Source organism: Lepisosteus platostomus, chromosome 14 (assembly GCF_059453375.1).
Source record: "Lepisosteus platostomus isolate fLepPlt1 chromosome 14, fLepPlt1.hap1, whole genome shotgun sequence".
Taxonomy (NCBI): Eukaryota; Metazoa; Chordata; class Actinopteri; order Semionotiformes; family Lepisosteidae; genus Lepisosteus; species Lepisosteus platostomus.
Window position 1 is genome coordinate 19,505,152 of NC_142624.1, and position 16,383 is coordinate 19,521,534.

The window sequence follows — 16,383 nt, forward strand, 5'->3', positions numbered from 1 at the left end:
GCACTGCAAGACTCGGTGGGAACCGATATATACAGTATGTATCAATACTTATGCTTATGTTTACAGAGCCTACCGTAGTAGGAAAAGTGAGTTATTTTTACTAACCTTTCATCATAAGAATAATCAAGATTGTCAGGTATCATGCACCAACTTAAGAGCAGACTATCAGTCTGATTTGGAATTCAAAGAGCAATACTATATATTATATTTATATCAAATTTCCTATTAAAAATTTAAACAAGAATAGTTATTAATATTAATAGTTAATTAATTTACAACCATTAAATGGAAGTTTCTAATGTTAGGATTGATAACAACAGACAAGGCAATCTCATTTAGATGTTTTATATTGCAATCTTTACCAACTTTCATATATACAGTATATACAGTATGTCTTCCACACACCTCTTCTCACTTTTTTTCTCATTCATTATGTGGACTGTGGTTCAAACAACAGATAGGAGAGTGAAAACAAGAAGGAAAGAAATAAAAAGAAAAATATGCTTCGCGTTTCGCAATCACCACACATTTGTTTTGCATCCCATACATTGATTGTGCTTCACACAACCAGCAGGAAAGGGGATTCTACACAAAACGATTGAGTACACAGTTTTTGCTAAAAAATGCTTTCACTTTCCTCTCGCTTTTCTGTTTCATATTTCGCATTCTATATGTGCTTCAAACAGCAGAGCGTACAGAGAAAACCAAATAAAACAACAAAAAAAACATGCTGTTTGTTTTGTGTTTGCCTGAATTTTTAAAGTTTTTACACTTTAATATGTGGTGCCTGTACTCTGGCTGTTCTGTGCTGTCTTCTGCTTCTGTTCTCCGGTGTCCAGTCCAGCCCCTCGACCCTTCCTGCTCCTGACACTACAGTATATCCACGGTCGCGGGTCTGTCAGGCATCCTGCCTCTGGCTCAGTCAGTGGGCATCCTGCGACTTTCGCCTTTCTGGCTTCTCTTTTAACATTATGTTTGTATTTCTATATTCCTTTCTTTATACATGGGTGGTTTTGGGGTTCACTTTTTTCAGACCAGCCCTTGTAGAGTTTCTTCCTTGCCCCCTGCTCAATCTCCAGCTCAATCTGTAGGTGTCCTACAGCTTTAATGTCTGCCTTCTCTTTTTATCATAATGGCTGTATTTCCATACAGTGTTCCTTCCATCCCTTTTTCTGTATTGGTGGTGTAGGGACAAAGCCTATTATTTAACTTAAGAATTAAGTGTATCAAGCATTTCTCATAATCTTTGTGTCCCATAACTAACAACCTAGTGTCTCTCCCTAAATCCACAGGAAGTTTGTTAAAGAGGTCCCTCAATAAGCAACCTGAAGGGTGGGTACCAGAACCAAACCAGATAGCATCTTGTCCAATCACAAACTGGTTATATAAAACTAGTCCTTTTTCTCTCACTCACTTACTTGAAGATCTCTCTCTAAACTGGCCAACTGACTTTTAGGATCACGTGACTGCAAGCAGTCCAAGTCATTTTTCTCCAAGAAACCAGGCCAGGTGAATCAGTAAAGTACAGAATTCTGTCCAAGATATTCTTCCTGGAACAGAAGAAGTCTTGTGTTCATGAATCCACTGTTATTTTTGCCCAATCAATGAAATTGGACAGTCGTATCAAGGACGTTTGGCTAACAGGATGTTAAGTATTACTTTTTTAATTTCCACTGTTGCCAGCTACTATATCACCCTGCAACTCACAACTGGCAACCCACTGAAGCTAAGCAGGTGTGAGCCTGGTCAGTACCTGGATGGGTGACTCCTGGGAAAAACTAAAGTTGCTGCTGAAAGTCGTGTTAGTGGTGTCAGTAGGGGGCGCTGACCCTTTGGTCTGTGTGGTCATAATGCCCCAGTATGGTGACAGAGAAACTATACTGTAAAAAGGCATTGTCCTCTGAATGAGATGTAAAATCAAGGTCCTGACTCTCTGTGTTCATTAAAATTCCAGTGTGTTTCTCGAAATGAATAAGCATGTTACCCTGGCGTCCTGGCCAGATCTCCCATTGGCCTTTACTGATCATGGTCTCCTAGTAATCCCGATCTATGACTTGCCTTCATGATTGTGTTCTCCTCCCTACTGATAGCTGATGTGTGGTGAGCAGCATACTGGCACACTATGGCTAAAGTTGCATCATCCAGGTGGGGCTACACATTGGTGCTGGTGATGGGGAGTCCCCACTTATAAGTTTACGGAATTATTATTATTATTATTGTCATCATCATCATCACCATCAATAATAATGATCACATCATACTTGTCAACAATGGAACTTTTACTATCACAAATGCATGTTTGATGTTTAGTTCATGATAGTAAATGTATATTTACTTGTGTCTGAAAATATACAGTAAATATGATTTAGTTATATGAAACTGACAGAACATACAGTATGAGATAGAGCTGGACTGTAACACATTATAGGTGATGCATATACTGACTCTGAAGTTATTAATTCTGATCTCTGAGTGAATGATCAGCATTGGTGTTCACAAGTGATAGGTTCACAGATACAGGTATACTGTACATTCTTTTATGTTGTTGTTATGCATGTTTTGATTCCATCCATGAATTGTATATTGTACTGTATATTTAAAATCCCTGTGTGGAGACTGTAAATTATTATGTTTGGTTGGTTCCTAAAAGTAATTTGTCTGATTGTTACAGTAAATTAAAACCCCCAACCTCCTATAGTGTTTTTTAGGTTTCATTTATTCTTGGAGGGTTGAACCTTCTCGTTCTATGGCCAGGAGGCTTCCCCTTAACCAAGTGGTTTAAGCCGAAACTTAAATACTCAAATATTTGGAAAGCAGGTGATTCTTAAATGGCGTTATTACTCGCAAAATAAATTTAACCATTATTCTGTATTATTTAACATGTTACAATAAACCCATGGGAGTCATAAGAACTGTTAAGAAAATACATAAAGTTTTCAAATTGCACACAAGCATTCTTGTAACAATGATTTTTTATCTTTTTGGTAAAGCCATTTATCTTTTTCAGCTTATAATTATTATAGTAATACTTTTTTTCATGTGATTATTATCCTATGCACGTTTACACCCAAAGCACATTATACAGTATATAGAATCTCAAAGCACCCTTTTTAGATTTCAATACATACAGTATTACATATAGAAGTAAACCCACCTCATTTACCACTAAAAACTCATATCCGCACTACACACCAGATCAGGTAAGTGAGCTACTGTATTGTTTTACCTTTTGAATTAAATGGGAACTTTAGGTACTAGATTGTGATCTAGCCAGGACACTGGGGTCAACACCTTTATTCAAATAAATAGAGTCATGGGGCCTTTTACTATCAAGTACTTAAGAGATTAGTTTAACATTTCATGTAAACTAGGGAACCAACTATAGTACATAAATTTAAGCTACAGTGTCCCCAGACATCATTATAGAGCCTTGTTTTGGGGATTCTAGTTGAAAGGGAAGAGCACTACTAATTAAAAATCCTGTCAGTTCAATATAAGTGAGGAATATCAATGAAATTAAATTTTTCCAAAAATTGTGTATTCTTCCAGTTGTATGTGTAGCTTTGGCTTGTTAAAGACGGAATATGCCACCTGTGTTAGTCTGCAGAACAGTTTAGATATGAATATGTCAAAGTAAAGAAGGACAGAGGAAAAAAAGGATGAAGCCTCACCAAAATGGCTCCATGTGACTCTGGGAGGGGGAGTTCCGCTGACCTTACAGTCAAATCGAGCTGTGCGTCCCTCAATAACTTCCAGGATGTCTATCTTCATCGTGAAAAGGGGCTCTATTGAGGGAATGACTTTGAGATTTGCACTGGAGGTAAGCTCCTCTGAAACAATAACAGATACAGGAGTCAAAATCCATTTCACCCTTATTGCACACTGAAGCTGATCAGTAGTTCAAACTAATGAAAGTGCTGGTCTAAGCCCTGGGCAACATATGAACCCGGGAAACACTTCTAGAAGCACTAAAAAAACTGACCACTCAGGAAGAAAAGCTTAAATGAGCTGACTGATCTTCTTTCATCTGCATTTTTTTCAATGAGAGCAGATGTGAAAATTATATAACAATCATTAATATAAAATGTATATTAGGGCCTCTACTTGATTACAAACCTCAATGTAACAAAATAATGTCTAATTTCTGCTCTTCAATGTTGTTTCATTATTGAGATTGTCCACCCTTATAGTATATTCGGAGAAGCTTTTAAAAATTGCTGATTTCCATAGCTGTCAGACACAGAATTCCATAGGAAATATGGATTGAAACTATTTACAATCTGCAATTCTTCAGTTTTAAAAATGAAACCCACTGTTGGCAAGATCTTACAAATCGATTTGTCATGCCTCAGATCACAAAATTATTAAAATCTTTATTCCTTCCTGACCATCACATATACCTTTAAATATTTCAGTGCAGAAAGCAGCACACATTTGAAGTCATTAATGAATAATTTAACCAAAGTATAGTATGCTTTTAGAATACAATTCATATTGTGCTTGTCTTGTCTTTCAAATCTAATTAACCTGTTATCAGTCTTTAAACTTGAGGTGCCAAAATAATTAACATCATGAACAGCTTGATGGCAATCTAACACAAGAGCCTCCTGTCTTTGTTGCATGTTCCTGTTGCTCAATGAAAACATAGTATATACAGCATTTCCAATGTTGAAAAAAAAACGTAAGTGTGGTAGTAAAGGTGAGGTACTGTATGACACGAAGTTTTGATTACACGTTTGTAGAGAGTTCCAGCATAGTTTAAACTATGTTAAGTTAAAAAAAGCACCTTCACTTTTGATTTTATGATTCTTCTACAATGTAAAAAAATGAATGTTATAAACTAACTCCTAAATGGAGATATTATTCACATCAGCACAAGAGAACATTTCAGACAGAGGTTCTTAAAACGTAGAGGGACATAATAATGATGATTACCTCTGTGACTGCCTTTTTACTTACTATAGTTTCTTAAATGTAATGTGCATGCTACATTTCTGAGCTGAGGGAGAAATTTAAAAAAATCTATTTAAAATGAATGAATAATACAAGTAAACAGCATGAATCAAGCTATGCTAACCTTTGGCAGTGCTCAATTTGCATGTGTACGTTCCACTGTCATCCTCATGTACAGAATTCAGGAGTAGTTTGCATCTCTTCCCATCAAAGTGCATCTTGCAGTTTAGCAGTGCAGGCTGAACCAGCTTCCCATTGGACAGCCAGTCCACATCAACATCTGGGGGCCCTGTGATCTGGCACTCGAACACAGCCGTCTCCCCTGCTTTCACCGTGACATCTTTCACTTGTCGTGTTATCACCAGGCCTGGCTCAGCTGGGGGAGCTGAAAAGATGAGGAGGGGCACAAGAAACATAAAGAAACAGTCTCCTTCCTGAGAGCCTCCAGCTGCTTTCCTTTTGGTCCAGTTTAAATTCCACCTTGCATGTGAATGAGAAACCTCATACTTTATTGGGATTACCGATCATTGTGTGATTAACACTATACATTAAACTGAAAAAATATCAAATCCAGCTTCATTGCTGCTGAATTTGATTCTGTACAGGTTCAGTGACAAAATGCCACATTTTCTCCCATTCTCTAAAATGTAATAATGCATCAATGTAGAAAACTTTGTGTTGTTTCTTAAAAAGATTTCACAATAATTTCCATTCCCAAAACATGAATGATAGCTTGAGATAATTATTGTATTGCATGGGAGCTGGAGATTGAGTAGCAAGATCTTGGAAAACACGTAGACCCATCAAAAGGGTAAGATATCTATTGGAATAAATATGATTAAAAGCAAAAACAACACAAGAGATTAATAGTGTTTTATCCCCCTTAATTTTTTTTTTAGTACATTAGCATGGCTTTGCCTTGTCACAACTAGTCTTAGTGAGAATACAGTGCCTCGCATACTGTATGTGTTTACTGCCTTCAGATTATGTCCTATTTTGCTGAAATAAAAATAATATGCACAAACTTGTTTAAAATGAACTATTTAATAAAAACTTAATGTTGTAAGCATTCATGGGTGAAAGAAGTTAAAGAGAAAAATGTTTTGGTTTACCAGGTTTGCATTTCAATTTTCTCTCATGTGACTGCTAAGCGTTTTGCTACATGTTTGCAATATCTCTTATATACTATACTTATAAACATCATGCGTGATTTGTGATGAATTTGCCACTCTGCCATAAAGGTAATCATTTGTGGAGTGATGTTAATATTGTTAAAACACATTTGCAAAAGCAAATACAGAATACTGTACAACATTTAACAAATTTACTGGGTATTTCAATTAGTGATATGCATTGCTCTACAAAAGTCACATATGTTGCAATGTTCAACTCAGTCTCAATGTATTTCTTTCTTTAAAGGATGGTAATTTACAGTACATACATTTTACTATTTTTATTGTATGTTCGGAGAGATATATATTTTGTTGCACAAAAAGTAGCTTCATTGATGTGTACAGAGGAACAAATTAATTATTATATTAATTATGAGGAAGTTCTAACACTGAGCCAATTAAATATTGTTAATGTGACAAATTAACTCTTACAGTACTTAATATTGGCTACTTATCAACAGTTTACCTTGATTTGTTGTGACCAAAGAGTTGAAGCTTTTTATCACTGTGAATTAAGAACTGCTAAATAAGAAGCTTGGCTTTGTCTCACCTTTTAATGGCAGAAAACAGTAATGGAAACTTTAAACCGCTTTCTGAAGCTCACAGTTCATATACTATAAAATGGCTAGACTTTTGCATAACAGTGAAACATACAAGTATTTAATATAATACTGAGCAACAAACAAATATTAACAACAGCTATCCCTTATTGTACAAACAAAATACATAATGTTTTTTAATTGATAGCTTGAGGAATAGAACATGTATATAGTTACAGTATGTGTGATAGAATGCAGAAGTTTAATTAATTTTATTTCTACAAACTACTTACAAATGTACTTACCAAATTGAAAATAATGAGTACTGATTTTCTAAAACACTTTATTAGAGTATGTGTATATAAATATACAAACCATAATCATTCCATAGATGGATTACAGAAATACACATCAGCTTTGCTCTGCCAGACATCTAGCACACAGTTGATACATCATGTAATAACCGAATAACAATGCCAGTTGACAAAATTGATAATATTTTGGAATTTTGATTCTGTGGAAGTAGAAAATCTGTCATTACTTCTGTCATTATCCTTATTAAAAATGTTTTTTCTGTCATGGGATTTTACTAGCTTTCATTTTTCATCACACCATTATGTTCCTCATGAATACTGTACCTACTGTACTTAAAAGAATTTGGAACACTCAATAAATTCAGACTTCCAGATAGCACAGTTTAAATGCTGTAGTTATTATAATGAATATTGTAAAGCATAGTGATGAATGCATCTTTATATTAAAAATAGACAGAAATGCTAATATCCATGCATCAGATTAAGCATATTAATGTACTTAAATAGTTTATTAATAGTTCAATAGTTTATTATTTTTACAATAATTTCTGCTTATCAAACTGCTGAAAGACTCCAATGACCAAATTAAATTGTATCCAAAGATCTTTATTTTTTATTATTTGCTTCTGTAGAAATGGGACAAACAATATTTTTTGTTAACAGTTTAGAGGTTCCTTGGTAGATAAGGCACAATCTTAATGCAATCTGTACTGTGAAACTGTATTGAATTCCACTGGCTTCTCACAGACAATAAAAATAGTGGAATATTCTATGGAATGAACCAATGCATAATATTTATTACTGAACTTGGTAATAAACAGTAAAAGACAGTTACAGTCTAATCAACAATCAAGTATCAATACAATTCTGTTGTAAAATTATTCTGCACAGAATCTGCTGACTTACTAAGTGTTTTTTTATTTGAAGTTTTGCTTATTTGTATATCTGTAAAATTTACAGTATAAAATGATTGGTCATTGATATTTTTGCAAATTAGGTCTATTGCAGGTATAACATTTTTTAGATAATTTCACACTAAAGGTTCTCTAAATATAATCTACGAGACATTCAATACTTAAATAGAAACATGTTTGTATTACCATACACATGTGATTGCTATGTGCATTCCACTTAAAAAACACCATCACAACAACACTTCAATCATCACAATTCTTCTTTTTAGGTACACATTTGTGTGGCATTAAATATACTGTACCCTGTTTCATTGTGTAAAATAATACACAAATATGCCTGTTGATATAAAAAAATCAAGAGTGAAAATGGTGTAAAAGGGTGGAATTGTTTTCTTTGAAATACTGTATGGCAACCTTTATTAGTAATTTTGAATTGAGTAGCTTTATTTTTACAGTGGTACTACTGTTATACTGTATTACAATCTTTTCATTTAGCTAAAATTAGCATGGATACACATAAGTAGAAGGACATACTGTAGACAGACAGATGATGGCACATACTGTAGCATAGGAATATTTCCATGGGGTTCTGAGTTTTTTAATTAAAAGTGAATGCTATAATGATAGTTAGAGATCACTATTCAACTATATGCAATTTCCCAGACAGAAAAATACTGAATCTTCACAGATACATTTGGTGATCCATCTACATTAATTTATGATGGATTCTACTTACTTTGATTCTTGCTTTCTCATTTACTTTTATTGAATATATCTAGAAAGCAGACAGCACCCATACTGTAAGTACTGTATGTAGGTACTGTGTACAAATTGATCTCAATATTAATATAGCACAATTCAAAATCACTTCTGTTTTAAGATCAAAATTCAGTAGCTCAAGTCATACATGATCAAAATAAATGAAAAGCATTTGAATGATAGCCCCCTGCCCTTCCCACAAAATAAAGAGTTAGGTCAAAATAGGTCAAAAATAAAAGTTAGGTCAAAATCAGTATCACGGGCAACAGAGGCAATTGAGAATGTTAGTCACACATTTTAATTACTACCCCAATAAAATGTAATCTGCAGTTCACTCAGATGCATGTACAATATACACTGCATAATAGCTTATCCTTACAGTCACACTAAACAAGATTTATAGTTGCTTAGATTTATAATTCCAATCTATATGTGAGTTACTGTAGAATTCTGACATGAAGCACTTTTGTTTTGCATCTTGCTGGCTAATTTAAGTCAAGCAGCAGATGATTACTATTGCTTGTCTCTAGACCAAAAGCAGGAAATCGAAAACAATATACCATGTTTGATCATTAGGTATATCTGTAGATCACTATACATTTTTAGGCCAGAAAAAAATAGTAGAGAGAAATAGTTCAAAGCAATTACACTTTTTTTTCTTTCATCTTGTCCAATACCTAAATGACAGGTTTTATTCTTTGATGCAGTCAAATTCCATATTATAGATTCCAAGAAAGAGACCCTTTGATGTAAGGATGTCCAGACACTGTTTCCTTCAAGAACCCATTTATTGGATGCACAAAAGATTTAAATCTTCATCAGTGGCCCTTAAACAAATAGTAAATAAATGATAAGTTCTTGGATTTCCATATAAAGCCTTAGGCACAAATGCAAAACAGAGTGAATGCTATTTTTGTTTTCATGTGTCCTATAGTTCGGCTTGCATAAGCTTGTTGAATCTAAATTATGAAGTGGAGATCCAAGGTCTTGTTCTCCTAAGAAGAAAAGTGATGAGGTTCTGGTTGAAGCTTTTGGGTCCAGCGGTAGAGCAAAGCCTTTTGTATAGGACATCATGATATTTCAGTTCGTGTCCTGCTGTGGTCTAGAAAGGCTACAGCTAGCAGAGTCTTCACAAAAAGGCATATACCTATCTGTCCAGCTTAGCGCAAATATAACAGATAGAGAGAGAAAGAGTGACAGACTGACAGCCATCATAGGATGAAGTTCATGCCGTCTACATTATCTTACTCCTCCTGCATACAGAAAACAGAAAACGCAGTCAGCAAGCTCTGAGTTAGTGCAGCACGGAGACACATTCATGCACAGGGGTGGATTGAGAAAGAGGTGTTCTGCTCAGGCAGACAGACTCTATGAGTTTCCCAAAGGACTTATGCTAACAGCACAGTAACGTTTCATTTAAAGTAACCAATGAAGCTTTGACTGAGAAATCTCTCTTCTGTTTTTTTTTTAAATGAAGGCAATTCCAAATTACAGTTACTAAACCCCTTTGAAAAAAAAATTGACATATATATTAACTCCATATTTTATGGAGCACGTATATTCATACAGGGGTTTTAAAAATCTTATTCCAACAGATTGGCTCCTTCATGGTTATCATAAATAATTTTTTGTATTATTATAATATCAAAATATTATTATAAGCAGCAGTAGTATTTCCACCTGTAAGATCTTTATTTACAGAAGCTCACAGAATTTGAGCAAGCTTCAATATAACATCAAGCTCTTGAAGGTAGAAGAAATGTCTATGTATATAACAGGTATTTAAATATACAAGCTTGCTGTCTTTTCATATTTTTCAGCATTCAAGAATACAATTATAAAGACAAGGATACTTTAGTAGTAATGAAGGAAACAGGAGATTGATACAGTAACTGGCTTCAGTCAAAGCTATATTCTGTTTGGAGTGTTGTTTAAATTAATATTATAGACATCTACAGTATGTTCATTTCCTTTCCTTCCTTTCTGAAATGGCTATTTAGAACATATTAAGTAAATCATAAGACAGTGCTGTTATTTAAGTTGTCTTCTTAGTTTCTGTTATCAAGCAATGGGATGCACTGTGCCTTGTGGAAAAAAAAATCCACCACTGTTTCAGACATGCACACAAATAGCAGACCAGAAAAACAAGCATAAGCCAATTTAAGAGCAGATGTTTTTAAGCAACTGTCAAGCTGACATATGGATGTTTACACACAAGTGCCACCCAGTAGCAGGAAGAATGGGTTTGACAGAGTATCTACGGCACAAATGACAGCAAACTAAGACTTAGAATATTTCATAGTCTTACATTAACATCTTTTTCAGCATCAATTAATGTGAAGTGTGCTCTGAAACGTTAATGACCTATCTGTTGTGACCTTCTGTTTCCTGTGGGAATAATTGTTTTGTTTCTATTTTAATTCCAGACATTTCATTTACAATGCTTAAAGCAATAGGAGGTAAAAGATGACACAGATGGTTCTTTCTACAGCATGTGTAGTTATGTGGAAATGTATTTGCCCTGAAGACTCAAAGAAAAGGTGTAATATCTGTAATCTGCTTATTAGTCCGTTATGCTAATCTTACATTAAAATATTTCCTAACTATAACATAGTTTAACACATTAAAGTGTATTTACAGATATTACATCCTACAAAATAATATTTTGTCTTGCCATTCTCTAAGTTCTTCCTAAACATAAAAGCATAGTTATCTAAAATACTGTTACTATTATGTCTATTCATGGTTCTGTCTACTGCATTTTGTCCCCAGTGAAACAATATAAAAATGTATTTTGTAATAAATTTAATTATTATATTGGCACGTTATCACATACATAAAATGAAGTGGTCTGGGAGGTACCCTGTGTTTGAGCATTTTAAAATGGAAGTAAAGGGGCATTTGCAGACTATTTCGAAATGCAAAAATATGAAAGCGGTGCAGACATTATTTTTATTTAATTTGTTTAATCTTTTTTCATAACTTGAATTGATGTAGTAGTTTACCCCTGACGATATTTTTGTTTTGAATTGTTATATGTACTCTTGTTTGTATTGTAATGTTTATTCTTTTGTTAAGCATAAATAAATATTAAAAAATAAAAAAATTGCATTTTGTGAAGGATTTATCTATATCCAACACTTAAACAGTTCAATACATTTCCTAATTTGTAGTTATGCGTTCTTCCTGTCTTGCTGATTTCAATTAATTGAATAGGGGGAATTTTAAATGCACCTATATTGATAGGCTTTTCATTTATAGTGGTATCATTTTATCTGCACAACAGAATTATAGAACCATTGCAGCTTTGTGGATTTGTGCAAAAGTATTCAGACCCTTCCTATTGTATTCCATTTTATAAAATTATAAAATTATTCATGCACATTTTTCAATGATAACCACTAGGGATAACCACTCTCTGTTTAAACCTCAAGCACTCAAATACTCTCATCTGAAGTTTTGAGTTCCAGTGTAAGACTATTATGGCTCATCTTCCAAATTCTCTTCTGTCTTCCAAACACACATATACCCTACAACATGCCAAAATCATTCCCTCCTGCTCTATTTGGGCTGCACTGCATCAACCTCCCACAACTGCTCCAAGTTTTGTCACACCTCCCAAGAAACACCGACTCAACTTTACTTCAATGACATGGCTTTCACCAAGCTTAAAACTCATCTTTCCATATTGTTATCGTCCAGGCCTTTTTTCCTCTCAGATAGCTTTATCCTAGTGTGGCTGGTTCCCCTAATTTTTTAGGCCAGTCAGAAAATCCAGTCTATCTGCAATTACATGTCCACACCTTTAATCATCTACAAAGGAAACGTTATCCTCCCATCTGATTTTATGGCTACTTTGTTGCTACTTCTAGATCTCAAACTTCAACTTCTGTAACCCAATGCCCTCAGCATTTCCTCTCCTCAGGCCCCTGACTTCTGCCTAACATCTGGTTTTAGACTAAAATTTCTCTCTCTGGCCTGCTCTACACAAAACGTTCAGCAGCCTATGTAACATCTACCCATTACTCTTTTCTGCTTTGACAGCATACTTTATCTTCAGCACCTTAATCAGACTACCTCAATTCCCTATGCATTGGCCTCATCACTTGCACGACACTCTCATCTCTCCAAAATCCAATTTTATTGCAAGTTTCAGCCAATCAACTGTCCTAGCCTGCTTTCTTTTCCTGCATCACTTCCTGGAATCCAGAAATCTGTACCTCCGATCCTTGATTCCTATCCTGAAACAATGAACACCCTTATGGACAGGATCACAGACACAATTTGATTAACTGATTTTCCTTTTTAGATTCCCATGAACTCTCTCTTCCAAGCTCTATTAATGTGCACATCTCTGAAATTGAACTTGTTTGAAGTCTGAATCTGATTGACCATCCTATCCTGCATTTTATTCCTATAGTTCTGCTATCATTCCACAGAATCCAATAAAATCAGAACCTTCAAGAAAGCTTATGCTGGGCGATATTCTCTATCAGCATTCCTATCCCAAGACAGCATGGTGCCATCTCTTAGGCAATCATCAATGAAACAAATTCAATTGCTTTTATTCTCAGATTTACAAGATCTGCATAATCTGTTATCCGTGCTACATCAAGCTTTCCCACAACAGATCTCTGAGTTTTCAACTCTCCAAACTGTTTCTGCTTTTATCTTTTGCTAACACAGATCTTGTATTAAGGACATCTTTTCTGAAGTCTATGACTCCCTGCTTTGATTTCGGTTCTCAATGACTTTTCAGGGAATATTAATGAGGACCCTTTGCAGAAAAACCAGGACGAACTCCAGAGGCGTAGTCGATTAAACAGTCCAAGGTCCAAAAGCCGAAGGTAAGCAAACCGATGCAAAAGAACAAAATCAGAAGCAGAGCCGTAAGCCGTGAGGAAGCCAAGAGTCAAAGCCAGAATGATAACCAAAGTACCAAAACAAAACCAGGAGACGTAGTCAGAGAACAAATCAGGGTCAGGAAGCCAAAAACCAAGAAGTCATTAATTGCGAGAAGTCGAGGTAGCTCTAACCAGGAACAACCTAATACTGAGCACAGGGGAGAGCGTGAAGCAGCATTAAATAGGCTGGGGTAAATGGGCTAATTGGGAAACGTGTTGGAATGCGAGGTGGAATGACGAGTCCTCCGGTGGCGTGGTGTAACACTACTTCCTTATTTTGTCTCGATATGTTCCAAGAATCTGTATTCCAGCTGTTAATGCTCTTTTCTTGTTTCACTCATCCAATGCTCTCTCCTCTGTTCAAATTCCAGAATTCCATCTTCTCCAGAGCAAATGTGCATCTCTTTATCAAGCCATTTGTGCACACTGCCTACCTGGTGTCGTCTGAACTGGTCTGTGTGGATGTCTCAGCCCACAGCACCGCAATCTCCATTGATTTAATTATAGCCAGCACTCTTGATCAATTTCTTCTCAACTGCATATCTGAGCCAACAGAGCTTATCTTAGCCACTACTATTACTCCCCACTCCTTTAGGCAGGCAGGAGCCACTGCATCTGCAGCTTTACTTAACTTGACATACTGAAGCTTTGAGCAAGTAGTCCTCTCCTGCAGTCAACCTATTGTTCATTTCTCCCTCAGTAGTATCTATATGCTGGTTCTCCACACATCTGTCTTATTCAATAGGTTCAGTTTCAACCCGTGGCTCTACAATTCCTCAGAATTGGAGCAGCCACCTCTGCAGCTCAAGCCCATCTGGACTTCCATCTCATCAACACCTTAGCTCTGATTGTCTCCCTGCAGTAAATTTTTACATTCACTCTGCTCTGACAGATATTTCAGCTCACCGTTTGTCCATTGTGAGCATGCCTGCTACTAATTAGCACTTAAGGTGATTTTTGCTCTCCACTGAACAGTCAGACCTTTACGTAGCATTCATGCCCTTTGGTTTTGTCCATCTTTAGAGGTAATTGAAGCTCTCTTCCCTGTCCTTGGGCTGATAGTGCTACTTCGACCCCTCTTGGGGAGGTTCTCACAACATTATCAGAGAAGTCCTCCAGCCACACTATCCTCAGCAGCTCCTTTGCTTTCCATCTTTCCATCTCCTCCTGTCTCAGTCCCAGTCATGAGGCAGCGCCTCTCAAAGTAATTCTCAGCGATTCAATGTTGTCTGTTTTCAGGCCCTGGTGGCTGCTGAGTCAGCCAACCCACAAGGCCAATGACTGGTCCTGTCCCTATTCAGGGTTCCCAATGTGGTCAGGCACCCATTTCCCATTCTTTACTAGCACTATATTCTTTCAGTGACACTTAATATTTTATTCAAAAATAAGTCACAGTAGATATCAAAATAAACTGTACAGAAAAAACCTCAATGCTGATTGCATTAGTTTTCAGACCTGTGAACTCTTTTATGCAGACTTGTTCAAGCTCTCTTGAGGATCACTCTTTTACAGCAGTTTTCTAGTCCTTCCACTTAAAGTCATGACAGGACACAAGGACATTCATTCACTGTCCTATTCTTAAGCCCATAAAGTACAGCTTTGTCCATGTGCTTTGGATATTTGTCCTGCTAAAAAAGTGAATTTACATCCCGAATTTAGATCTGTAGCTGACTGAAGCAGGTTTTCCTCTAAAATGTGCCATACTTTCCTCCATCTATGTTTGCAATGATCTTCACAAGCTTCTCAGCCTCTGCTGGTGAGAAGCAGCCCCATAACATAATGCTGGCAATATCATGCTTGACAGTAGGAATGGTGTTGATTGTGTTGTTTGCACTAGATGTAACATTTTGCATTCAGCCCAAAATGCTCCAATTTTGTGTTCTCTAACCACTACACATATCTTGCCACATTTACATTATCACTAAAATGCTTTTTTTGCAAACTCCATGCAGGATTTGATATTTTTTTCAGTAATGTCGTGCTTCTTGCCATTCTTCTGTACAGGCAAGCTTTGACCATATTCATTTCCCCACTTCAGCTATTCCACTCTGTAGATTTATCAAAGTCATTTTTGATCTCACAGTGACATCCCTTGCTCAGCTGCTGTTTGGAGGGATAGCCTGATTTAGACTATGTCAGGGTTAAACTTGCACCTTCCACTTCTCAACGGTCTAATTCACAGTGCTCACATGGATGTTCACTGTCTTTGAAATTTTTTACACTATCGTCTTAGTCTTCAACTTTATCCCTGCGTCATTTTGAAAATTCATTAGTCTTCAACGTTGAATCTTGGCTTGAAATTCACTACCTGACTGAATTACCTTACAGATATAGATGTATTTATTAGTATTATTTTTAGTTTAGTATTGATAAAATTAAACCTCAATTACTGAACATAGACAGAGGCCACACTACTAGTTGTGTCTCATTAAGGTAATTTTGTGAACCTACATTAATTTAGCTTCTCCACAGCAAAGAGTTTGAATAATTATGCAATCACAGGTTTTTGACTTTTTTAAAGAACAATTTTCAAATGTTTACTGTGCAAAATGGGTTGTGTATAATATTTCTATTTCAAAGTGCCATGACTACAGGATTTAAAGTTACAAAATGTGAAAACTCTGCAAGGGTTTGAATACTTTTGCAATGCACAGTATGTACAGTATGTAGCTGTTCTTGATGCCTTTCTTTTGGGCTTTCAGAATCACTCTCCTCGCATTTTTTTTATTTTCATACTATTCCACTTCTTTTGAAGTGTTTTAAATGTATATGGCTCTATACATAATTTGTAATTCTCCACTAGATGAAGATGTCAATTGCCATACCTC

General features: G+C 35.8%; 1 protein-coding gene across 4 annotated transcripts in view; it reads right to left on the reverse strand.

The window, feature by feature from the left end:
* The window catches only part of spega (striated muscle enriched protein kinase a), a 142,113-nt gene that overhangs the window by 48,860 nt on the left and 76,870 nt on the right, over positions 1–16,383 (reverse strand). For all 4 annotated transcript variants that reach the window (XM_088607387.1, XM_088607390.1, XM_088607388.1 and 1 more), the window contains 2 exons: positions 5,078–5,338; positions 3,672–3,830 (listed from right to left, as the gene is read on the reverse strand). In XM_088607387.1, the coding sequence (XP_088463513.1) occupies positions 3,672–3,830; positions 5,078–5,338 (420 nt within the window). The remainder of the gene's footprint in view (positions 1–3,671; positions 3,831–5,077; positions 5,339–16,383) is intronic.